Raw genomic sequence first — 27,335 nt, 5'->3', positions numbered from 1 at the left:
AGAAAGAGCCTCCATTACGCTGCAGCGCTGTAAGAAGATTAGTGAGTTTATGGGAAAGCTGCACAGTGTTCATATCTGCATGAAGAGCAGCAGAGAGACATCTGTTCACAGCGTCTCCTCACAGAGATGTAAATGAAAGTAAAACACACTCGTAACAAACCAAGAATACCACGTCATATTAATTAGAGTGTTATGCAACAGAAAGTGTAGCTTCACATGTTCACTTTGATCACAGTAATCCTCCGCCTCCGTGATGCTGGAGATCCTGCAGCTGTTAATGAGGATGAAGAGGATGCATGGGATATTTAATCTATACATATCATAGATTATTGTATTTGAACAGCTCATGTGGAGATAAATGCTGTCAGTCTTTTCTCGGAAGATAGCAGAACATTTCCAGTTTGCAAAGGATCGCATTTCAACAGCAAAATGTCCAGAAAATCCTACTTTTTGCAGCGAGACTCACACCAGCAACGCAGCGTGAAAGAACGAGTATTCCTCCGTCTTTCATGGATAAAAGATGTTTGATCTTATCTGTCATTTCAACAAAAATCATACATTTTGTAGAGCAGACAAGGATCATTTGAGCGAAAATGCCACCATGACAATATCAGTCTTCTTACAGCTGAAAATAGTCATAATTGTTTTAATTTGCCATGCTTGCATTTCAACAGAAAACAATCCTATTTTCTGCACGGCAAACTCACACCACATAAAACAGAAGCTTGTTTGACATAAATGCCACTGTTTAAACATCAGTCTTTTCCACTAAAGAAAGCGGAAGATATTCAGTTTACCGCGCTTTCATTTCAAAAGAAAATATCCCGAAAATCCAGCGTTTGACAGCGCAAACTCACACCAGTACTGCCACGTTTAAGGAAGAGTATTTCTCAGTCTTTCTTGGATAAATGATCTTAAATCCCATCTGCAATTTTAAAAAACATCCTACGTTTTGCAGCCCAAACTCACAAGTTTAGAGAAGAGGAGCTCATTGGAGTGTGAATGCCTTTAGAAATATCCCGAAAATCCTAAAGTTCGCAGCGCAAACTCACAGCGCCACGTTTAAGGACGAGTGTTCCTCCGTGCTTTCATGGATGAATGGTCTTTAATCACAACTTTCTTTAGAACAAATCCACCGTCTTGCAGGGCAAACAAGTAAAAACAAGAGTAGATGTACACATGTAAACATCAGTCTTTCCTTTGAAGATAGCTGATAATATCCAGTTTGCTGCGCTTGCATTTCGCAAGAATAATATCCAGAAATCCATACGTTTAGCAGGGCAAACTCACACCAGCAATGACAGCTTGTTGCTGCGTTCTTGGATGAAATGAAACATAATTTTAGCTCATCAGCAATTTGAAAAGCTAGTCCTTCTGTCTGTCAGAAAGCAAAGAAACCATTTCCAAAGTCCTCGCGCCGCGCTTGCATTTCACAAGAATAATATCCAGAAATCCAGACGTTTAGCAGGGCAAACTCACACCAGCAACCCCACGTCAATGACAGCTTGTTGCTCTGTTCCTGGATGAAATGAAACATGTTTTATCTCATCTGCCATTTGAAAAGCTACTCCTCGTTCCTTCTGTCGGTCAGAAAGCAAACTGCATTTCCAAAGTTCTCATGTGCACGAGAGACAGTAATAACTATCCAAATGTCCGATCAAATCAAACACGATCCACGCGTGAAAAACTAAAAATATCCAGTTTGCCACGCTTGCATTTCCCTAGAATAATATCCAGGAATCCAGACGTTTAGCACGGCAAACTCTCAACAGCAACCCCACGTCCGCTCTTGGATGAAATGAAACATGTTTTATCTCATCGTCAATTTGAAAAGCTACTCCTTGTTCCTTCTGTCGCTCACAAAGCAAAGAAACCATTTCCTCATGTGCACGAGAGACAGTAATAACTATCTAATTGTCCGATCAAATCAAACACGATCCACACTACGACTATAAAGCAGAGAAATGTTTGGTTTCCGTTCCCTCTTCGCCCTTTGACCCCCGATGAGAGTTTCCCCTCCTCAGACATCAGAGTCCCGTTTCTCAGACTTTCCGTCCCGTTCCCCATCTCCTCCCTGAGCTCCTGCTGCAGGAGTTTGGAGACGAGGTTGTTGAAGCGGTTCTCAGTCGTGGCGACGATTTGTGACGAAACCGTGGTTACATTCAGCTCTCCGGGGTCCACACAGGTGTCGTTAACTCTCGCAAAAACCACCTCGGAAAGATCTAATCCAGCCACGGAGGAAGGTGACGCACACGGGACGTCTCGAACTAGTTTATAACTTTCCATCCATTCTTTTAGCCACTCTAAGGAACAGTCGCACACCCATGGGTTCCTGAAAAGAAAGAGGCGAGCGAGGAAGTAAACGGGCTGGAAAACAGGAAAGGGGAACGTCGTGAGGTTGTTGCTGTTCAGGTGAAGCGTGATGAGGCTGGTGAGGTTCTCGAAGGCTCCTTCCTCGATGTTTAACAGCTGGTTCCTGTCCAGGTAGAGCACCTCCAGCTCCACCTGGTCACCGAACCAGGTGCGGGACACGTTGGTCAGCTTGTTCCCGCCCAGGTTCAGCATCTTGAGGCAGACGAGGCCTTTGAAGGCGGAGCGAGGGAGGCGCGCCAGCAAGTTGTCGTTCAGGTAGAAGTTCTCCAGACGCACCAGGTCCTGGAAGGAGTGGTCGTGGATCACGTGGATGCGGTTCTCCTGGAGGTTTAGGAACCTGAGAGCAAGAAGAAGAGGATATGTTTAGAAGACACAGAAGTGGGAAGTAGTGGAGTACAAATACTTTGTTACTGTACTTAAGTACATGTTTCTGGTATCAGTACTTTACTCCACTACTTATTTTTCTGACCACTTTTTACTTTGACTTCTTACATTTTGAACACAAATACCTGAACTTTCTACTTCTTACATGTTGAACACAAATACCTGTACTTTCTACTTCTCACATGTTGAACACAAATACCTGTACTTTCTACTTCTTACATGTTGAACACAAATACCTGTACTTTCTACTTCTTACATGTTGAACACAAATACCTGTACTTTCTACTTCTTACATGTTGAACACAAATACCTGTACTTTCTACTTCTTACATGTTGAACACAAATACCTGTACTTTCTACTTCTTACATTTTGAACACCAATACCTGTACTTTCTACTTCTTACATTTTGAACACCAATACCTGTACTTTCTACTTCTTACATGTTGAACACAAATACCTGTACTTTCTACTTCTTACATGTTGAACACAAATACCTGTACTTTCTACTTCTTACATGTTGAACACAAATACCTGTACTTTCTACTTCTCACATTTTCCAAACAGGCTGGTTCCTTTAGTTTGAATGTGTGTTTGGTGGCGTGATCATTATTATTTAGAGTCATTGCGTGCCTATTGATTTGAACACGATCCGTGTATCCATCATTTCCTGGTCTTCTCTAAAGAAGAGGGACCAATGAAAACGTTGTCATGTTGCCGTTGTTCAGCATGGAAACATTCATTAGCTAACAATGACATTATTGTTCTATTAATATAAAGGGAGGTCAGGTACTCTTTAAAACAGCTGCTAGTTATGGGTACTTTTTACTGAAGTACATTTCAAAGCCCTCTTTACTTCTACTTGAGTAAAGAAGTTTAGTCAGTACTTCTACTTTCACCAGAGTATTTTTAAACACGAGTATCTGTACTTCTACTTGAGTAAAGGATGTGTGTACTTCTTCTTGAGTAAAGGATGTGTGTACTTTTGACATCTCTGCCTGCCAGAAGTCCCTTAGTAACTTAATAAACTTTGACTTCCTGTCTTCTCTCACCTGCGTCTTGTGAGTCCCAGCAGATAGTTGTAGGCCACAGCCTCGATCCGACACCTCTCCAGGTATTGTTTGTGTATATATATATATATGTATTTATATCTGTGTGTCTCTCATCTGAGTCTTGTGAGGCCCAGTAGGGAGTTGTAGACCCTACACCTCTCCAGGTATTGTTTGTGTATATATATATATATGTATTTATATCTGTGTGTCTCTCACCTGAGTCTTGTGAGGCCCAGCAGGGAGTTGTAGGCCACCGCCTCGATGCGACACCTCTCCAGGTAGATGTGCGTCAGGTTCTCCATCCCTCTGAAGGACGAGGGGATCCTGCGGAAGTGGTTCTCGAAGAGGAAGACCTCGAGGAGCGCCGGCTGCTCGATGAAGATGCGGTCGGGGATGTTGAACAGGTTGCAGTTGGACAGGTCCAGGCGCTCCAGCTTCTTTATCCCCGTGAAGGTGCGCGTGTGAAGATAACTGATGTAGTCGTTGTTGGCCAGCTTCAGCTCCACCAGGTTAGGGAGGCCCTGAGGAGAGAGAGGGGGGTTGGCTCTTCAGATGACATGACCCACAGCTAAAGCTTTATTCAGACAACGACACTGTCAAAAGAACAGATATAAAGAGGTTCTATTAAGGTGTTGAAGGTGTTCCCTCTCCTGAAGTGTGTTCTATGGGTTTTAGTGCATGTAAATGGTCTGCAGAAAATATCACAGCTGATAGATTTTTGTCTGAGATTAGTGTTCTTTGGGCTAACTCCTGTAAGGTCTTTAAGGAGCTGCTATTGACATCCCCCCAGGATACATGACTATTATACTATTATATACTTGTCTGGTCTCCCATCTTTGTTGCAGCCTATGAGCCAGGCCGTAACAGTTACTCATATCCTTTTAATTATAATGTTGACATTAATTGCTCTTTTTTTTGTCTAATCTCTCACACACATACACACACACACACACACACACACACACACACACACACACACACACACACACACACACACACACACACACACAGACAGACACACACAGAAACAGAAACGGCATGAAGTTGGAAATGAAAGTTGAAATGCAGACGTTGAAATGGATCAAGGGATCAGCCGCTCGCTATCAGCTGTGATATGATGATGAGAGCAGATCAATAAACATTTTTAAATAAGATTATTGTGCTTTACGTGCACAAGGCAGGGAAAAAGATGCACGTTTGCCCTCTTTGAACTGGTCCTCTCCAGGAAATATGAAATGAATAATTGGTATTTTTTTATTGTTGTGTTAGCAGGAACATGAGCTGGCCGTGAGTGCTGAAGTTGAACCAGATTTAATCAAAATATTGTACTTTTCTTATCCGTTTTGAAGAGAGAGAGATGGGGCAATTTATTGAAAAATAAATTAAATAAATATACACAAATATGGTAAAAAAAAAACAGGCATAAAATGACTTAAACCCACAGTTGATAATTTGACAAAATATTGGGGAAAAAATCATAAAAGCTGTTTGTTTTGTTTTACCATTTTCTTTCCCTAAATATCACATAATAATTTGTAATATTTCTGTTACAAGGATGCCTTTGACATGCTGGGGGTCAAACTAGTGACCCCCTGATTGCCCTCGAGCCACCTAGACAGATGAAGGAGGAGGAGCCAAAGTGGACCGTGGTATCCAGAAAAATACCAGGTCACCAGGACGTCTGGAACCAAATTACACATATCTTTCTTTCAATATTTCTGAAGACGAAAGAGGTTTCATGTGTTGAACCCCGGCCCCCCACATTTAAAACCAATGCTTAGACCTCTAGGTTACTCTCAAGACTATTGAACAGTGAAATACCAGCTTCTTTCTTCAGTACAGACTCATAAAAACATGCTGTTAATATAGGAATATTCCTCGTTCAGACCTTGAAGGCTCCAGGCGTGATGAAGGAGATGTTGTTGTGCTCCACAGAGAGGCTCTTCAGGGCGGGCAGGGTCCCGAAGGCCCGCTCTGAGAGGAACTTCAAGCTGTTCTTGTCCAGGTTGATGGCTGCCGCCTCGCAGGGAAACTCTGGAGGAATCTCCGCCAGACGGGAGCGGTCACAAAGAACAGAGCAGCTCCTCTCGGGGGTGCAGGAGCAGGAGGGGGGGCAGGAGCGCACACAGGCCCAGCGAGCGAGGAGGGGCTGGGGGAGGAGGACCAGAAACACCACTGCATGGGAGACAGGGTTATAATTATATAAAGAAAACACTGCAGGAGAGATCACAAAGACACGTTTTGAATTATAAAAGTAAAACACTGTCACGAAGGAGAAAGTGCACTGATTTCATAAAACCTCATAGGCCAGATTTTATTTTTACAAACGTATGATTTTACTGTGAAGTCCTGATCACTCCCTAATGTTCGTATTGTTCGTACTTTTTACTGTTTTTATTTAAGGTATTTCGGACAGACAAACTTAAAGGTAGGGTAGGTGATTTTGGAGAAACCGGCTCGAGATCGCTAGAATTTGAAAATACACAACCGGAACAAATCTGCCACTTCCTCACAGAGCCCCTCCTCCAACACACACGAACGCGCACATGACCAATGAGGGCACGAGATAAGTTTGTGCACAGATGGAAGGCTGACAGGCAGGTAGGCCATCCAGTTATTTTAGCCGGGCCGGCTCAATGATTGGTCGTGCTTTTTACAGTACTACGGCTTCCACAGATGATATTTTTTTAATGTATTTTTTGTCAAAGCACTTCAGATATTCATTGCTATCGGGATGTTAAGAGCATTCCATGGAATATAACAAAAAGTGTTTCTGAAGTGAATTACCTACCCAACCTTTACGATGTACAATAACTATGTCTTGAAAAAACACTGTAATTGTTCGCTGCCAAAAAAATAAAATAAAAAATAAAACACTGCAGGAGAGATCACAAAGACACGTTTTGAATTATATTTAAAAAAACACTGTGGGAACATGCTGCAAAAGAATAAAGCTAGCATGCCGCAACACCGACACTGCAGGAGAGATCACAAAGACACGGTTTTAATTATATAAAGAAAACACTGCAGGAGACAAAAACACATTTTGAGTTATCCGCGAAAAACTATTGGTAAATTGCCTAATAAAATATTTAAAGTGGACCTATCATGCTATATTTGAATAATATAGTGTAGGACCATACCTATATAAGGCATATTTATACTTTTTTTTTTCAAAATACCAAACAGATCATGCATTTTAGCCATGCCTCATTTTGCTCAATTTGCACAAGGGCAGATTCTGTGAGAACAGCACCACCTACAGGCCTGGCATATGTACTACAGCGTCTCCAGCGCTTTCGAACGGCAATGGCCGTGGCTGTCTCCTCCTGATTGGTGGAGTTGGCCCAATAGCCGTAGCGCCACCGTCCTGACGTCAGGACAGTGTTCAAATCTGGATCAGTTTTTATCAGATCCGTTGCAGCCCCTTTTTTAGAGATTTGGGTATGGAGGAAAATAGAGAGGGTTGTGTTTTCTGACACTTGGTGAGTTCCCTGGAACACCGGGGACACATATTCATGTATAAAAGACGTACAAAAGTGCATTTTGCATGATAGGTCCCCTTTAAGTTAAACTGGTTCAAAAACACACTAAATCTACTAAATCCACTTCCCAAATGAAGTCTATGGTTCAAAGAGGAAGAGAGGCTGTGACCCTGAGTTTCTAAATGTCTGCTTTACACAGAATGGTCCCTTAGTTTTGTGTTACCACTATTTCTCCCGCTGGTAAATAGAAAAACTAAATGCATATTCTGCAGGAAGATTTGACCTCCACAGTCCAGATGGTTTAACTGTTTTAACTGCCACAGAATTGAGTGATAAAGTGTATGTAGTGAGTTTATTAACACACGTTTCCTCCTGAGTATTTCTGACGTTGGAGTCCCGTTGAGAGTGTAATTCTCTCTCTCCTGAAATGATGAAGTGATTAATAATGCAGCGCAGCTTACAGCAGATTAGCTGCACAACAATAGCTCCTGTCTGCTGATGGATTTATTTCAGCCTGCAGGCCGAAACCCAGCAGACTTCCTTTTAGTCTGATCAATCAGAACAGCCATCCCTGTCTGTAGAAGGACTTTAAAGGAGGAAAAAAATACATTTCTAGGAGAATTTGTCGTATTGTTAGCGAAGCATCGGAGCTCTCATCATCTGATATGATGCATTAGAATAAACTGTGAACCAATGTTGAGGTTTTTTTTTGTATTTTATGGTGAATTATAATCCATTTGTTATCTTAAATACTAAAATGTCTTATTTTAATATCTTCAAGGGGTTCAAACCAACATTTCCAAGAGGTTTTAGGAGAATTTGTCGTATTGTTAGCGAAGCATCGGAGCTCTCATCATCTGATATGATCCATTAGAGTAAACTGTGAACCAATGTTGAGTTATTTTAAGTAATTTTACGCTGAATTATAACTCCTTAGTTATCCTCAATACTCAAATGTCTTAATTTAACGTCTTTAAGTGGTTTAAAGCCAACATTTTTAGGAGATTCTTGGAGAATTTGTCGTATGGTTAGCGATGCACTAAACTGTGAACCAATATTGAGGGTTTTTTTGTATTTTATGCTTGAATTATAATCCCTTTGTTATCCTAAATTCACATTTTTGTCAATTTAATATCTTTAAGAGGTTTAAAACTAACATTTCTGGATTTTAATAGGACAATATTTCTGATAATTCAGCATGCATCAAAGGATAACAGCTATGGATGAATAAGAGAAATCAAATCAAACATCAGTTTTGGATTAGATTTCACCTCAACAGATTTTAGTTTTGCAATTGAAATGTTTAGCTGTGTGAAAAAGGTTGAAAATAAATAAGAAACAGTGCTGCATAACAATCATGTAGTGGCCGGCCTTTAATCAAATAAATACATTTATTTTGTGTATTTATTCATTCATTCATTCCTTTTTTCATTTTGTATGTACTTCACAGTTTGAGTATAAGGTTTGTAAGATGTTCAGGCTTTGTGAAGCAATGTGCATCCATACAATACAACTGTTATTAAGTGGTGGGTTTTATTTAGTATTTTCCACTGGAATGATATATTTTAATACTTGGATTCAATCTTTTTGCACAAAGTCTAATGCTGCACAAAATGAAGCAGCAGTATTTCTTAACTGAGTTATGATGTGAGCTTTATATTTCCTCTTTAAGGCCTTTGCATATTCTTCCAGCATGATGTTTCTTAAAGCTCCTGCCCCCCCCCTCCCTGTGAGCCCAGTGGCCGTCTCCGAGACAGCGAGACACAGCGAAAAACATCCCGAAACACACACACACCCGCAGCCTGGCTGGGAGTTTGTGTGTGTGCTCAGGCTGAGTTCCGCGGTGTCTCGCTGTCTCTCCGACCCCACACCAGTGAGCCAGCTCACAGTGTCCGCTCCTCGCAGCAGCGAGCCTCGCAACGTCCCGCCGAGTGTGTGTGTGTGAGGAAGTCCGCGGATTGGTCCAAACGTAACGGCTCCGCGGTCGTTACGTTACGTCACTATACCCGAAATACGCCACTATACCCAAGAAGTAAACAATGGAGAAAGAGAAATCTCCAACGAGGCGTTCTGGGGCAGCATAGACAGGTATTTTCTGTGTTAAAGTTTTACTCTCTACAGGGTGTGCTTTGAGGGTTTGTGACTCTGCAGACTGTTTACATGCAGAAAAAGCTACATAACACTCAAGGGGACGGGTAATAACCAGAAAAGCATGACATGGGACCTTTAAAGTGGACCTATCATGCTATATTTGAATAATATAGTATAGGACCATACCTATATAAGGCATATTTTTTTTTCAAAATACCAAACAGATCATGCATTTTAGCCATGCCTCATTTTGCTCAATTTGAAAATGTATAGCTCTGTTTGTGCAAGGGCTGATTCTGTGAGAACAGCACCACCTACAGGCCTGGCATATGCACTACAGCGTCTCCAGCGCTTTCGAACGGCAATGGCCGTGGCTGTCTCCTCCTGATTGGTGGAGTTGGCCCAATAGCCGTAGCGCCTCCGTCCTGACGTCAGGACAGTGTTCAAATCTGGATCAGTTTTTATCAGATCCGTTGCAGCCCCTTTTTTAGAGATTTGGGTATGGAGGAAAATAGAGAGGGTTGTGTTTTCTGACACTTGGTGAGTTCCCTGGAACACCGGGGACACATATTCATGTAGAAAAGACGTACAAAAGTGCATTTTGCATGATAGGTCCCCTTTAAGTAAGGTTCATTTTTCATTTGCACAATCGCTTGGCAATAAGAGTCTAAAGTCCCAGGCTCCTCTAACCAGAAATAAGACTAGAATAATGCATGTGACACAATGGTGCAAAGTGCATCCATATAAATGTTCTGTTAACATCTCTCCTGTTTAACAGTCGGAAAAGACTTCCATTATCTCACAGGAAAATGTGGTTTTGTGCCGTTTTGTCATGTTAGTGAGGATTCATTCATTCATTCATTCATTGATCTGAGAGCAGCTGCATGGAGGAGGTGAAGGATTGAAAGTGACTCACCAGTGAAAGTGATGACAGTCATTACTGCGGCCTCTCATCTGGGACATGCCAGGATTAGCGGGGGTCTGAAACGGTACAAAAAAACAACAACAAGACAGCAGCACTTAATGATGAAATATAAAAAACATGTCCCAAATCCAGCCGTGCAAAGTGACTCCAAGGACGCCGCTTGAGCTCCGTTTGACTCTGAAACTCGTCACAATCTTATATAATCTGCACGAAATGTAATTGTAATAATATAAAGACAAATAAAAAAGAGCGTACCTGCAGATCTTTCAGGGAAGTTGCCTCCATTTGTGTTAAAAATCCAGATGTTCCTGCATGTCTCCATCCTGCAGACTGCACCTCTATCTGAGGCTTCTGCAGAGAAAAGAGTGTGTGCTACTACACTTCAACCTCCCCCCTTCACACACACACACACACACACACACACACACACACACACACACACACACACACACACACACACACACACACACACACACACACACACACACACACACACACACACACACACACACACACACACACACACACACACACCAAAAAGCCATCTCTTAATGGCAGTGAAATCCCCTGGATGGAGGGATGGAGGGATTACTGAAGTAAAGAGAAGCTCTCAGATCAAAAAGCACAGCGGTAACTTAGAAACACACAGATTACACACACACACACACACACACACACACACACACACACACACACACACACACACACACACACACACACACACACACACACACACACACACACACACACACACACACACACACACACACACACACACACACACACACACACACACACACACACACACAGTCTCTCTCACACAGAAACAGAAACGGCATGAAGTTGGAAATGAAAGTTGAAATGCAGACGTTGAAATGGATCAAGGGATCAGCCGCTCGCTATCAGCTGTGATATGATGATGAGAGGAGATCAATAAACATTTTTAAATAAGATTATTATGCTTTACGTGCACAAGGCCGGGTAAAAGATGCACGTTTGCCCTCTTTGAACTGGTCCTCTCCAGGAAAAATAAAATTAATAATTGGTAACAGTTGCCCATGAGTGCTGAAGATTTAAGATTTAACCAAAATGTCGTCCTTTTGTATCAGTTTCTATGAGAGAGATGGGGCAATTTATTGAAGAATAAATTAAATGAATATACAAAAATGATGACTTAAACCCACAGTTGATAATTTGACAAAATATTGAAAATAAATCATAAAAGCTGTTTGTTTTTTAACCATTTTGTTTCCCTGTACATCACATAATCATTTGTAATTTTTCTGTTACTTTCCGCCAATGATTTCTAAACCTATCATGCAAAATGCACTTTTTGATGTCTTTTATACATAAATATGTGTCCCCGGTGCGTCGGGGAACTCACGCAGTGTCAGAAAATAAAACCCTCTCTCTTTTCCTCCGTACCCAAATCTTTTAAAAACGGGGCTACAACGAGCGGATACAGATTTGCTGCCGATATGACATCAAATCGGCAGCGGACCCACAGAGAGTTGCTATCAGAAACAATGCCTGACGTGTTTTGGACGTAATCTAATCTTTGTTTACATTAGCAAGCCTCGCTAACACTCAGAGCTAACCTGTACTGGAGAGCACATGTGTTTAAAAAGCAGGAAATACAAAAAGTAACTCACCTTGTGGTAAACCCACAAGAGAAAAATAATCTGAGCTCCATACTGTTTCAGAAATAATCCTTGATGTGGTTTAGAACAGGATGGCGTTTTATCACAGCAGAATTTAACTTTATCTCCGGTAGAATTCTGATCAGGCATTAGCTCCGCCTCCTCTTTTTTTTTTTTATTAAGGTAAGGACCCAAAATCCGCGTTTCTCTAACAGCTGGAATAGACGGTTTGGGCAGTATGAGGCATGATATCTGGATGACTACATCGTTCAAAGTGAGATGTTGGGGCAGGTAAAGGCGGGGCTCCAAGCTAACCTGAAGAGTGAGTTGGGGTATCTGGGGTCGATGGAGTCTCCTCTTTGGTGCCGGGATGGGTGGGAGGTGGTGGTAGGTAGCAGCAGGTGTATGTGCAACATCTTTCTTCTTAAGAAAAGCTTTAAGTACAATTGATTGTTTTTGTTCATTTCATATTGAGGAGAGCCAACAGGAAGTCTCTCATCAGCTGCAGCCTTCTTCTTTATTTTCCAAAATGCCTCCACGCTCCTCTTCACGTCTCAAACTCGCCCCGTGATGAATACACTGAGAACAAAGAAAACCTGAGCTTACAGATTTGTCTGGAACACCAGAAACACACTGAGCAATAACTACATTTTAACTAAGTGTTGAAACCTCAATAAATAAACTTCACTTGGTACGACCTCTCACCTTTCTGTGTGTCTTCACTTCCTGTCACCTGAGAGGAGAAGGAGAGAGAGAGAGAATAATGAAGAGTGTAGTTTTCCTCTGAGGTCATGCTCCATTAAAGAGTTTCATATCTTGATGAATGGAGGATATGGTTTCAGTACTCACAGGTCTTCTGGATCGTGGCTCTGATCGTCTCTCCTGTGATCCTGTAGGGATGAACACAATCCAACAGTTTTAGATCCCGTTAAAATAAGTGTTAGTTCTTTGAGTCAGCTTCAGAGTCCTGATCTCATGCTTTACATCCCATCATATCTTCTCTGCAAACACTACGACTGCCTGCCACAGCTCTCAGCTGCATTACAGGAAGTAACCAGTCATTGGTCTAGAACAGGGGGGTCCAAACCTTTTTCACCGAGGGCCGCATACAGAAAAATATATAAAGGGCTGGGCCGCTATCTTGAGGTATGTTGCCACATAAGTTAAGTTATAAGTCAGAAAACTCAATAAAATGAAGGTAAATGATGCTTGTTACTTGAATATATATTTACAGCAAGGGCATATCTGTTGACAGCGGAGATATTGAGGCCTGTCATGCCCTGCGGAGCAAGAACACAACAGCCACACCAGCAATAATAATCCGGTTCATCAACAGGAAAAATAAATATGCACTCCTCAGACAAGGAAGGAAACTAAAAGGGACCAATGTTTACATTAACGAACACCTTACGAAGAAGAACGCGGACATCGCAAGGAGAGCACGTATACTAAAGAAACAAAACAAGATTCAAGCAACATGGTCGACAAATTGTAAAAATGTTATCAAACTAAATGGATCAACAGCAGAGATGGCGAAAGTGCTCATTATCCGGGACATCACCGAGCTGGATCAGTTTGAGGAATGAAACATCAAAATCAACATAAGGTAACTGAATAGCTACACACTGAAATGAACACACTAAGAACACCCATGATAAGCTTGGACAAAAACCACTCACCTGCTGAATATGAAAAACTGGACTTGAAATGTTTCAAATACACGGAACATAAATCACAAGACATTGAAAAGGATATTGACCCTGAAAATAATTTCTACAATAACATCCATAACCAATGTGAATACTACACAGAAGATCAACTCAAAAGAAATGGAATAATGGATGGATCAATATCAATATTACATTTTAATAGCAGAAGCCTCATTTCAAATGTATCAAAGATCAAACACTGTTTAAGGCAACTGGAGAAACAAGTTACAGCCCTAGCAATATCAGAGACCTGGCTTAGTGATGAGCAAGCTGACATGGTTGAAATCGAGGGATACAAAATGTTTTTTACTAATAGGACTAATTCTAAAGGTGGGGGGACTGCACTTTATATTAACAAAAGTTACAAAAGTAGATCTGTCAGTAATATGTCTTTTGCTATAGACAACATTATGGAATGCATAACAGTAGAAATTGAAATGAAAAAAATCTAAAAACCTTCTGATAAGCTGCGTGTATAGAAAACCAGGATCATGTATTGACACATTTGAGAAAAAGCTAGCTGAACTTTATAACTACACAAGCAGCAAGAACATGCTCTTTGTATGTGGAGATTTTAACATTGATTTGCTGAACCCACAAGAACACAATGCAACTACAGAATTTATTAATTCTATGTATAGCAACAGTTTATATCCTACAATCACACGAACAACCAGAATAACATCACACAGTGCTACACTCATTGACAACATATTCACAAATGTTATGGATAGGAAAGTAATAAGTGGAATATTAATAAATGACACAAGTGATCACCTGCCAGTCTTTGCAACGACACAGAATTATCCAAACAAGACTGGAACAAAGTGTATGTACCAGATGTAAATGAAGCCTATGAATCATTTCTAGATATTCTATCAGGGCTGTATGAAAAACATTGTCCTCGTGTAAAGAAAATAGTGAAACAAAAATATGCTGAAAAACCATGGATCACTAAGGGAATATTAAATGCATGTAAAAACGAAAAATGAATTATATAAAGACTTCTTAAAGAATAGATCAGTAGAGGCTGAACAAAAATACAAGACATACAAAAACAAACTGACAAAGATAATACGATGTAGCAAAATGGATCATTACAACAAATTATTGGAGGATAACAAAAATAACATTAAAAACACATGGAATGTATTAAATACCATTATTAAAAAAGGAAATGGAAAGGCACAATACCCAAACAGTTTTCTGTCAAAAAACGATACAGTAATTTATGACATGACCTCAGTTGCTGAAGATTTCAATAAGTACTTTGTCAATGTTGGTCCTTGTCTAGCTGGGGAAATTCCAAATACTGGTAGTAGTGAAGGTGTAGAAAGTAAAGATATATATGTGAAGGAAACTATATTCTTAAGAGGGACTGATGAAAATGAAATTATTGACACAGTTAAAAAACTTAAGAGTAAAAGGTCTACAGACTGTCATGATATTGACATGTATACAGTTAAAAACATTATTGAATGTATAGCCAAACCAATAACTCTGTAATCAGTCAATACAAACCGGTGTATTTCCAAATAAAATGAAAACTGCTCAAGTCATACCAATACATAAATCTGGAGATAAACATGTACTCTCAAACTATAGACCAATTTAATTGCTCTCACAGTTGTCTAAAATACTGGAAAAAATCGACTATACAAGACTAAATGACTTCATCACCAAACATAACATACTCTATGAACAACAATATGGTTTCAGAGCTAACAGAACCACATCATTTGCAGTTATAGAATTTATGGAACACATTACTAAGGCAATAGAAAAGAATATGCAATAGGGATATTTCTGAAACTTAAAAAAGCATTTGACACGGTTGACCATGAATTATTAATAAAAAAACTACAGAGATATGGCATTAGAGGTGTTGCACTATCATGGCTATCCAGCTACCTACATAACAGGGAACAGTACATTGAACTACAAAGCCATAAATCACAACTACTGCAGGTTACATGTGGGGTGCCTCAGGGCTCAGTCTTGGGGCCATTACTATTTATTCTGTATATTAGCCCTGAGCCTGTTTTTCAGGTCTCAGGCTCGAAAATGCCATTCCCAGAACAAATTACCATATCTTCCCTTCTAAAAGGGTTAAATTAATAATCTTTTTTCTCAAAGTAATGATAGACCTGTGAGTTGGATGTAGAAAAGTCAGAACAATATAGATGTTTTTTATTTTAAAGAAAATTCAGATTTTACATAGTAAAAAACTGTAAATGATAGTGTCCGTCCAACAATAATTTTTTACTTATAGTGAAAACTACCCTTGGATGATGGTAAAGTAGACTAAAAGCTTTAGGAATCCAAAGTACAACATATAATAAGTACCCTGTATCAAGATTGATGCAAAACAAGTGACATTTTACCTTTTTAGAGAGGTTTAGCAAAAACAACTCCACCTCTGATGTGATTTCGGTGGAAATGGGGGTTTTACCGTTTCTCTGGAACCCATTGGTCGATTTTGGTGATTGACATCTCTTTCTGACCGTTAGAGCCAATAGAATCGAAGGGGGGTTTTCACATAGACTCCAACGTTAACACAAAAAGGTGGGGGCTTTGCGCATGTAGTTTTGCATGAGAGTGAAGCTATCTCTCGCTCTGACATCTAGAAACGGAAAAGCAGTCTTATTGCTCATGGATTATCAGAAATCATTTCAAAGGGACACAGACACATTGGATTAACCTATGGATTAACTTCAGCAGCGTTTTTATCGTTATAATGCCATTGAAGACCACTTTTGAGCAGACTACGACACAAGGTAACCATGTTAGCATTTTTAGCTACCTAGCGCCACATGTTTTGATGTCTGTTTTTGTTTATAAAGTCGCAATTTCGTATAATTGAGTGATAATGAGGGTACCCTTCGATTCTGTGTCACCTCACGATGTGAAACGATGTCATGGATGTGCAGAAAAGATAAATAATAAGGTTTTGTGAGTGAATTTCAGTGCAGTAATCTGTTAGCATTTTTTGCTCGTTGCTAATTCAGAGGCTCAGCGTTAGCATTGTGGGTTTTATTTAGAAAATAAATAAAAAATGATCAGTTAGATGAGTTTCTTCCTGTTACATGGATATAAAACATTCATAGTTTATTAAATGAACATGCCCTCAGACACTGTTTCCTGCAAGATGTTGCGGCAGTGCCCCGGTACCGGGGTCTCTCAGGCTTAACAGGTTAACAATATATGTGAAGTATCAAAAACTATTAAAACCATTCTTTTTGCAGACGACACAAGTCTACTCTGCTGTGGGGACAATTTAGAACAGCTATTGGTCACAATGGAAAAGGAACTGAGCAGGATGAAGATCTGGTTTGACCAAAATAAATTAACATTGAACGCAAGCAAAACCAAACTCATAATATTTGGGAATCGATCGACCAAAGAAACTCACTATAAATGGCGTCCAATTAGAAAGAGTATCGGAAATAAAATTCCTTGGAGTAATCATAGACAATAAATTAAGTTGGAAACCACATATAAGCTATATCAAAGCCAAAATATCCAAATCAATAGCAATTCTGAATAAAGCCAAATACCTAATTAATCAAGCTTCCTTGTTTATGGTGTACTGCTCCTTCATACTTCCATACATGATGTATTGTGTGGAAGTTTGGGGGAACACATATAAAACAAATACACATCCTATCTTCATCCTGCAAAAAAGAGCCATACGGGTTATACATAAAACTACGTACAGAGAACCAACAAATAAATTATTTATCAAACTAAAAACACTAAAACTACAAGACCTGGTTGACTATAAAACTATTCAAATTATGTTCAAAGCCGCAAATAAAAAATTACCTCATAATATCCAGGGACTTTTCACACGGAGAGAAAGCATGCACATGTTTAGAGGAAACTGCATTTTCAAAAAACCACCCGTACGAACAAATGCCAAACTTCATTGCATCTCATCAAAAGGTGTTAGTCTGTGGAATAACTGTACTGATGCACTGAAATATTGTACAAGTCTATCTAAACTGAAAGTATTATTTAGGAGCCAAATCATTAATGGTTATGAACAGGACCTGTAAAATCCCATTTGTTATTTCTTGTAATTGTAAAAGTAATTTCTTTCTGATTGTTTTGTAAAAAAACAAAAAATAAACAAATTAACAAGACAAACATGTCGCTGATGACGATGACCTAATATTTTATTTATAAGGAAAATGTATGCTAGATTTAGCAGGACCATAAAAGTTGTTTTAAGCTTCTTCTTGCCCCTGTTGAGCATGACAGAGACTATTTGAGAATTTTTTTTTTTTTTTTTTTATTATCTTTTTTTTGTACTTTGTTATAATTATTATTATGAGTGAGAAAAAAAAGAAAAAATAATATATATATATACCATTATTATTGTTGTATGTTTTGTTTCTGACATGTTCAATAAATTGACTAAAAAAGAAATTAAAAAAAAAAGAATTTAAGAAACAAAACAGCTCCCAGCTCTCCAGAGGGTTTACTTTATTCTGTCAGCAGCTCATTCCTTTAAGCAGGAGCTTCAGATTGATTATAATTACAGGAAATATGAAGGGTTTATTTCACGCTTGTTATAAAAATAAGTTATTGGGCTTTTTTCTTATCAAGTTAGATTTGTGAGGAAATGTTTTCCAATTTAATTGACTGCATTTATTTTAAAAGTGGGCTCTTATTAACACATGAATAGTACTGTGTAATATATGTGTACATATATATTTAAGAAGTAAAATAGAAGACAAGCACAAGTTTCATTTGTGGGTCATATTTCATTATACTTTCAGAACTTGCTGAGGGCCGATTCCGAGGGCCGCATTTGGCCCCCGGGCCGCAGTTTGGACACCCCTTGTCTAGAAACTAAAAACATCCCATAAGAACAGACTACCTTTCCCACTCTTCTGTAAAACCCCATATGTCTGTTAGAGAGTTGATTACTAAAGTGTGGCTTTGAAGGTTCAGCTGGCCTTGAAAGAGCCTGCAGTCAGTGGGTAACATCACTGATCTGTTGTGATTCCCCAGTGAGAGAAATCCCTCCCTGTGTTTAATACAATACTGCTGAACCAGCAGAGACCCCTTACTGACCAGAGAGTCTCCAGTCTGCAGTCTGGACTCTCCAGAAGATCTCTCAGCAGCTCCACTCCTGAATCCTGCAGATCGTTGAGACTCAGGTTCAGATCTCTCAGATAGATGTTAGACTTCAGAGCTGAGATCAGAGCAGAACAGCTGATCTCTGACAACCTGCAGTACCTCAGACTGAATAAAGAAAACAAGATGAGGATACAAATCAGTTTATATGTGCATATATATTTAGATGTGTTACTCAACATTGAAATGAATGGGAACAAAAAATCTGTCTACTTCAGAAAGTAAACTTTATCCTGTAAAACTAATATTACTTCAGATGACTTTTATTCAGACGTTATCGTTTACTAAAAATTAAACATAGATTTACTTTTCACAACTAACAGCCCTCTCTCTCTTCTCTTGATCACCCTCTCTCTTCTCGTGATCGCCCTCTCTCTTCTCTTGATCGCCCTCTGTCTCTTCTCTTGATCGCCCTCTCTCTCTCTCCTCTTGATTGCCCTCTCTCTCTTCTCTTGATCGCCCTCTCTCTCTCCTCTTGATCGCCCTCTCTCTCTTCTCTTGATCGCCCTCTCTCTCCTCTTGATCGCCCTCTCACTCTTCTATCACCCTCTCTCTCTTCTCTTGATCACCCTCTCTCTGTTCTCTTGATCACCCTCTCACTCTTCTATCACCCTCTCTCTCTTCTCTTGATCGCCCTCTCTCTCTTCTCTTGATCGCCCTCTCTCTTCTCTTGATCGCCCTTAATTGTTACAGCTCAAATGCATTGCAATGACTTCCATGTTAAAAAAAGACTTTAAAAAGCTGAATGTTTTAAAAAGTATAACATATTTTGAAAAAGTTGAAAGTTTCCCATCATGTGCTGAAAAGGCTGAATAGTTTGATATTTTAATGGTTTCTGTAGCTGAAATTAGGCTGAAGGAGTTAAATAAAGATATTAAATGTAAGTAGTAGTGAATGAATGTTTACAAACACCTGTGTGTGTAAACCCAGAGATGAAAGGTTACCATGGTGACGACTTATGACGATTTACCAACTGCAGCACTGAGTCCCATTAAGAATGCATTGAGGATTATATCTGACAATTTTGCCACCTGTTCAAAAACTATGGCTCCTATCAAAAAATTACCAGACCGTGAGCATCAGGGAACCCCAATGAACTGATATATGTTGTTTTTTTTGGTTTTGTGTGTAAAATGTGGAGATGGGAGCAGTTTGTCTAAAGTGTACTTCTCTCTGTTCTGAAGAAAGTTCCGGAAAGATTTAACATGGGAATCAATTGGGAGCTAGGTGGACTTTTTGTCTCTTCATGCCCTCAAGAGGCATTTCGTTTAATATTTCTTCTTAATTTTTTTTAATTTTCCAACCTAGGAGAGGTTTTCCTACGTTTTTCATGAAAAAATATGTCTGAGGAGTGTAGGGTTTGGAAATTATGGCAAGTTTAAAACATTTTTTGGGGAGAATTTGAAGCACTGCTGCACTCTGTTTTGAGATCAAAGCACTCTAGACTTAACGAGCTGCTCCATCCACACTAATGTTAAAATCTGAAGAAAGCCTCTTTACCAAGCTCCAAACTAAGTTAAATAGCTCAAAAAGTGTAAAAGATATCAAAGATAAAAAATGTTGATAGCTGAAGGTCTTGTGATCATTTGAAAGTTGGAATGAAGTGTCTAGCTGAAAGTATGTGGAAGGAGTAGCATTTGGCGCAAAGTGTAGGAAAAGAGGATTTGAAGGCATCTCCCATTGACTTCCATGTTAAAAAAAGAGTTTAAAACGCTGAATATTTCAAGAAGTATAAAATATTTTTAAAAATGTGAAGGTTTCCCATCGATTCCTGAACAGGCTGAATAGTTTAATATTTGAATGGTTTCTGTAGCTGAAAATAAGCTGAAGTTATGGAGTGCCAAAGTATTGGCTGAAATAATAAGGGGAAGAATAAAGAATCAAAGTACTATAGTGGAATGCTGTGGCACAGCATTCACACTAATAACTAATGAAACATGAGATCTCCAGCAGTAACAGAGAGTCAGTGAACTGACTTGAGAGTCTCCAGTCTGCAGTCTGGACTCTCCAGAAGATCTCTCAGCTTCACTCCTGAATCCTGAAGCTCGTTGCCATTCAGGTTCAGATCTCTCAGATGGTTGTTGGACTTCAGAGCTGAGATCAGAGCAGAACAGCTGATCTCTGACAAACTGCAGTGACTCAGACTGAATAAAGAAAACATAATGAGGATAACAATCAGTTTATAATCCAATCAGATGTTACTCAACATTTAAATGAATGGGAACAAAAAATCTATCACTTCAGAAAGTGAACTTTATCCTGTAAAACTAATATTACTTCAGATGAACTTAATTCAGACGTTATCATTTACTAAATATTAAAAACATAGATTTACGTTGAACAACTAACATCTATTACAGTTCCTTTAAGTATCAGTCAACATTTATCTCTGCAGTTCTTACTTTAGTACCTACAAATGAAAGTATGAATAAACTTTATGGATGTAAGTTAATTATGTAGAAGAATCAGGTTGAATAACTAATGAAACATGAGATCTCCAGCAGTAACAGAGAGTCAGTGAACTGACTTGAGAGTCTGCAGTCTGCAGTCTGGACTCTCCAGAAGATCTCCCAGCTCCACTCCTGAATCCTGCAGAGCATTGAGACTCAGGTCCAGAACTCTCAGATGGGAGGGGTTGGACTTCAGAGCTGAGATCAGAGCAGAACAGCTGATCTCTGTCAACCAGCAGCTATCCAGTCTGAATAAAGAAAACAAGATGTTTCTTTAGAAAACAATGTTCCTGTTTGAAATAACTCCAGGTTTAATAATCTGTTCAGAGTTAAACAGGGTTTTAAAGGTCTCCTATCAAGCTATCTTTAGGCATACATTATGGGTCTCAGATATTTAAAAAAATATAAAAAACATGTCTATGATGTGTTTTGCTCCAAATACCAAACAGATCATGCATTTTAGAAATCCCTCATATCCCTCTGTTCCAGCTGTTAGAGAAGAGCAGGTTCGGGTCCTTAGCTTGAAAAAAAAAAAGAGGAGGCGGAGCTAATGCCTGATCAGAATTCTAGCATCAGAAACTCAGCCAAATGCTGCCGTGATTAAACTCCATATCATGTTCCAAACCACATCAAGGATTATTTCTGAAACAGTATGGAGCTAAAACTCTTTCTCTCTCTCAGGTTTACCACAAGGTGAGTTCCTTTTCATTTCCTGCTTCTTTACACATACTCTCTCCAGTACAGGTTAGTACTGTGTACTGAGTGTTAGCGATGCTAATGTAAACACAGACCATATTACTTCCAGAACACGTCTCATTGTTTCTGACAGCAACGTTCAGAAAATGATAAATACAAACAGATGAAGTTCAGTCAGTGAACTGACCTGAGAGCCTCCAGTCTGCAGTTTGCACTCTTTAGTCCAGAACTCAGCAGCTCCACTCCTGAATCCTTCAGAGGGTTGTCACTCAGGTCCAGATCTCTCAGATGGGAGGGATCAGACTTCAGAGCTGAGGCCACGACTTCACAGTGAGCCTCTGAGAGTCCACAGTCAGTAAGTCTATAATAACACATATATTACAACATGTGTTAAAAAAGAGGAAACATAATGACCTCAAGCATTTGATGAAAACAATATTTGACATACGTTCTGATTGAGATTTGCTGTTAGTCCATTTTATATATAATAATATATGATAATAGAGTTTAATGTGTTGTCAGTGTGATCTGATCACATGTCTGTGCTCCTGCTGTCACTGACTGTTACCAAAGAAACAGAAATTACAATATTAGAGATGTACATATTTTAATGTTAATTAATATTTGGATGTGAATGATGGATGTTTTGGCTTCTCTGAGCATCTGGAAATGTATTGTGCACACAAACACAGTTAACAAACCAATAAAGTTTCAATATGTTAACCTGAATACCATCAGATGTTCTCACTATATGAGTATTAAGACATAACACTGGTATTGGTGGGATATGATATAGATCTGATTTTAAACTCTAATACATTGTGATAAAAACATGTGTGTGTTTAATGATAAAGAAACTACTAGAAAGTAATAATAACTGATAACTGTAAGTCCTGCTGTGCGGTGTGATCACATGCTGAGAAACCTCTAAAGTCCTTCATGTGTTTGACATGTCGTCTCCATCACTCAATATGAAGAGAGAAACGGTTCAGTTTAACTATTATTATAAATAAATAGAAGAACAGTGTTGGTTTATTTTGCTCTCAGTATTTAAACAGCAGAAATCGTATGGTGTTTATTTGAATAATTAAACTTCTGATCCACATTAGTTTATAAAGTTAATCACATCTGGACTTACACAGCCTTCCTGCAGTTCCTCACAGCTTGAATCAGTCTCAGTCGTCCCTCCGGTGATGTTTTGTACTTGGTCAGGTCCAACTCATCCAGAACCTCCTCTGACATCTGCAGCATATAGGCCAGAGCAGAGCAGTGGATCACAGAGAGTCTCTTTGATTTGTTCTCTGACTTCAGGAACTCTGTGATCTCCTGATGTACTGAGAGGTCCTTCATCTCTGTCAGACAGTGGAAGATGTTGATGCTCCTTTCAGGAGAGATTTTTGTTCTCTTCTCCTTCAGGTTGTTGATGGCTCTCTGGATGATTTTTGGACTGTTGTCTGTGTGACCCAGCAGGCCTCCTAACAGTCTCTGGTTGGACTCCAGAGAGAGGCCGTGGAGAAAGCGGACAAACAGGTCCAGGTGGCCATTTTTACTTCTGAGAGATTTCGCCATGACTCCCTTAAGGAAGACATCCAGTGATGGGTAATCCTGATCACTGCTGTTAATGTTCTTATAGTGCCAGTCTCTCTGCAGGAAGTCCTTCAGTACCTCTGTGTCTCTGTTGGTGTAACAGTGCAACATGTAGACTGCAGCCAGAAACTCCTGAATGCTCAGATGAACAAAGCAGTAGACTGTTTTCTGGAAGATCACTCTCTCTCTTTTGAAGATCTCTGTACAAACTCCTGAGTGCACCAAGGCCTCGGTGACATCAAGACCACAGCGCTGCAGGTCTTCTTGGTAGAACATGATGTCTCCTTTCTCCAGATGTTCAAACGCCAGCCTCCCCAGCTTCAGAAGAACCTCCCTGTCAGCCTCCGTCAGCTGCTGTGGACTCGTCTCATGTCCCTCTTCATACTTCTGCTTCTTCCTCTTGGTCTGGACCAGCAGGAAGTGTGAGTACATGTCAGTGAGGGTCTGGGGCAGCTCTCCTCTCTGGTCTGTAGTCAACATGTGGTCCAGAACTGCAGCAGTGATCCAGCAGAAGACTGGGATCAGACACATGATGTGGAGGCTCCTGGAGCTCTTGATGTGAGAGATGATTCTGCTGGACAGGTCTTCATCACTCAATCTCCTCCTGAAGTACTCCTCCTTCTGGGCGTCAGTGAAGCCTCGTACTTCTGTTACCCTGTCCACACACTCAGGAGGGATCTGATTGGCCGCTGCAGGTCTGGAAGTTATCCAGACGAGAGCCGAGGGAAGCACCTTCCCCCTGATGAGGTTTGTCAGCAGCACGTTGACTGAGGACTGCTGTGAGACATCAGACACAACCTCATTGTTTCTGAAATCCAGAGAAAGTCTGCTTTCATCCAGGCCGTCAAAGATGAGCAGCACTTTGCAGACAGCCAGCTGCTCTGCTGTGACCTTCTGTAAGGTTGGATGGAAAACATGGAGCAGCCTGAGAAGACTGTACTGCTCATCTTTGATCAGGTTCAGCTCCCTGAAGGAGAGCGGGATCACCAGACTGACATCTTGGTTTTCCAAACCCTCGGCCCAGTCCAGAGTGAACTTCTGCACTGAGAAGGTTTTTCCAACTCCAGCGACTCCGTTGGTCAGGACCGCTTTGATGTGAGTCTGTTGGTCAGGTAAGGCTTTAAAGATGTCCTGGCACCTGATTGGAGTGTCATGGAGGGTCTCTTTCTTGGAAGCTGTCTCCAGCTGCCTCACCTCATGTTGGGTATTAACCTCTTCACTCTGGCCTTGTGTGATGTAGAGCTCAGTGAAGATGCTGTTGAGGAGGGTTTCACTTTCATCCGTTCCTTCAGTCACACGTTCACATCTCCTCCTCAGACTGAGCCTATGTTCATCTAAAACCTCCTGCAGACCACTATCTGCTGGAAGAGAAGGAAACATGAGAGAATAAGAAAATTCTTTTGAGAATCTAACAATAAAACTAATAAAAACAGACTGAGTTTAAATGTTTTATAAACATTTTAATGTCTATGTTCTTCAACAGAATACCTAATAAAAAAAACAAATGAACCAGGAAGAGGAATAAGACGCTGCATGAGTTCGGCCTCTTACCTCGTACAGAGCTGGTCTGACTGGCTGTCTGCAGGCCAGCTCTGGTTCTGGATCTTTTCCCACACTGGGGACAGGAGGGGTCTCCTGATGGAGGGCGCCGCTCCCAGTATGAGGTGATGCACTGTCTGCAGAACCAGTGTCCACAGCTGGTAGAGACTGGATCCTTCAGGACGTCCTGACACAGAGCACAGCTGGACAACTGCTCCTCCACAGGAACACCACTCTTCCTCTTCCCTCTGTGGAGATGAACACATCCTTTAAAGCACTTTACTTCAGAGGGGCTGATTCTCACCAAAGGTACAACAAGGGGGCAAATTCTAGTTTGATATTTTAAAAAGGTCTATATAATATACCCTTGTGATCAGGTAGATAGCTTACAATTCATATTATCATAAAACCAAAGAGCATCCTGTCTGGATTCATCACCCAGAGGAGCACATGTTCCCTGTATCTACACACACAGCTGTATTAACCTGGTACACTATAAACCCAACTTGCATAGAATCTGCTCTGAATTAATAGCAATAAACATATGGAAAGGATGCCTAAATAACAACAGAATGATACTGATTTGTAAAAAGCCTGAGTTAATGCTTTGTCAGGTCTGTCTCCAACACAACGAGCATAAAAACCTTTTTAAATGTTTTTTTTCTGAATGAGACCGGTTTGATTAAAGCTAGGCTAACATTAGCTGCTCCATCAACACTCAGAGTAACTTCATGAAGTCATAAGTACAGCAGTCACTATATTGTTAGCACCACAGACAGTCTCTGGTTTATTCAGGAACATGAATAACCCTGATTTAATATGAGCTGCTGTCGAGCTCTGTTCTCCTCTCTGATTCCCCTCAGTCCGTCAGAGACCACAGGAGCACAATCTCAACTCTGACAGGTTTTTGTAACAGAGTGTCACTAACTTTACACTCAAGTTGAAATGTTTCACGCTGCACGAATACGCAGGTGATATGAATTTAACATCTTCACTTCCTTCGTGTTGCCAGGCATGGATCTGGGTCTTTGTATTGACTCTACATGTGATTTCACAAAACTCTGTTTTATCTGCTAATGCTAAACACAACCAGCTCACCAGGTTATCACTATTATTAATAAACATCTTAAAAAGACATATCATAGACATGCCCAAATTGGTAATTAATGTTTTGGACAATATACAGTATATCGTTTTTAAATCAGAATTTATCAACATTTTTGCTATGTAAAACCATTGTATACACAGATACAATGATAATATTAAAACTGCGGTCACAGACGTGCACGCAGTTGTGGGCGGGCCTTCGCGTCTGTGCGCCTGTCGGGGAGGGTCACCGGCCGTCCCGGTGTCAAGCAGACGCGCGCGAGTCCTCCGAAATGAGCCGTATGTCATTTCTCTCATTTTCGCATCCTCGACTCCCAGGTCCCCCGGCAGCGACCCGGAAACGGATGTAGGCGCGCCGCCTCGAAGGAAAACAAATGTGTGTAAATGCTCGTCGAGGATCGTTTATCGCTGACGCTGTCTGGAGGAGCCGTAACCGAGGATACACTGATTTAGAGGAGAGAGGAGAGAGGAGTCTCTCTGGAGGAGCTATAACCGAGGGTACACTGATGTAGAGGAGAGAGGAGAGAGGGGAGAGAGAGGAGAGAGGAGACTCTTTGGAGGAGCTTTAACCGAGGGTACACTGATTTAGAGGAGAGAGGAGAGAGGAGTCTCTCTGGTGGAGCTATAACCGAGGGTACACTGATGTAGAGGAGAGAGTAGAGAGGGGAGAGAGGAGAGAGGAGGCTCTCTGGAGGAGCTTTAACCGAGGGTACACCAACACACTCTCACTCCCTAAACGTCCAGGAGCGACGCTTGGTCAGGGTCCCTTGGCGTGCAGTTGGGACGCGCCGAGGCTCCTTCAGCTTCATAAACGGACGCAAAGAGCTTTCAACTGATTGCAATGTATTCCCATCTGCTGCGGTATTTGACGCTCAGGGGAGCACCGCATCGGTCCATGTCGGCGGCATTTAAAGGCAATGTGAGCGTCCATTCCCATTGGATAACGGAGGATTTTACACCCGGAAGTAAGTATTCTCTTTACTGTCGATTGATTTTACAGTGATATCTGCACTACTCATCAACTCAAAAAACACCAGATTATCCTTGTTAATTACACAACATTGATTGGTTTAAATTGTGTGCAATGCTTTTGTGTTTTTCCCCTTCGATTCGGAGAAACAAATATTTTTTCGGAGTTTAGGATGGCAGAAGTC

General features: G+C 40.5%; 2 protein-coding genes across 2 annotated transcripts; both read right to left on the bottom strand.

The window, feature by feature from the left end:
- Positions 1-630: 630 nt before the first annotated feature.
- nyx (nyctalopin) lies at positions 631-13,067 on the bottom strand. Its single transcript, XM_034123674.1, has 8 exons — positions 12,798-13,067; positions 12,654-12,681; positions 12,264-12,527; positions 10,564-10,702; positions 10,300-10,364; positions 5,696-5,982; positions 4,024-4,328; positions 631-2,710 (listed from the first exon to the last, which is right to left on the bottom strand). Exons 5-8 carry the CDS (start codon positions 10,319-10,321, stop codon positions 1,882-1,884), a joined length of 1,443 nt encoding a protein of 480 aa, XP_033979565.1. The 5' UTR covers positions 10,322-10,364; positions 10,564-10,702; positions 12,264-12,527; positions 12,654-12,681; positions 12,798-13,067; the 3' UTR covers positions 631-1,881.
- A 5,393-nt stretch (positions 13,068-18,460) lies between these two features.
- LOC117476985 (protein NLRC3-like) lies at positions 18,461-24,807 on the bottom strand (the record flags this gene model as incomplete). Its single annotated transcript, XM_034123673.1, has 4 exons — positions 18,461-18,910; positions 21,330-21,500; positions 22,136-22,309; positions 23,087-24,807. Coding segments are annotated over 4 exons (2,325 nt in total), but the record flags the coding sequence as incomplete, so codon positions are not given.
- Positions 24,808-27,335: the final 2,528 nt, after the last annotated feature.

The sequence above is a fragment of the Trematomus bernacchii genome, unplaced genomic scaffold (genome assembly GCF_902827165.1).
Source record: "Trematomus bernacchii unplaced genomic scaffold, fTreBer1.1, whole genome shotgun sequence".
In the NCBI taxonomy this organism is placed as follows: domain Eukaryota; kingdom Metazoa; phylum Chordata; class Actinopteri; order Perciformes; family Nototheniidae; genus Trematomus; species Trematomus bernacchii.
Note: the sequence above shows the minus strand (reverse complement) of the source record. Positions and strands in the feature narration are given on the sequence as shown.

Bases quoted from the DNA above. Each gene is read 5' to 3' on its own strand.
- nyx (XM_034123674.1), bottom strand. From the start codon at position 10,321: ATGACTGTCATCACTTTCACTG. The intron at 5,983-10,299 runs GTGAGTCACTTT...TCTCCCATGCAG, and splicing joins GACTGTCATCACTTTCACTG to TGGTGTTTCTGGTCCTCCTC. The intron at 4,329-5,695 runs GTCTGAACGAGG...CTCTCTCCTCAG, and splicing joins TCACGCCTGGAGCCTTCAAG to GGCCTCCCTAACCTGGTGGA.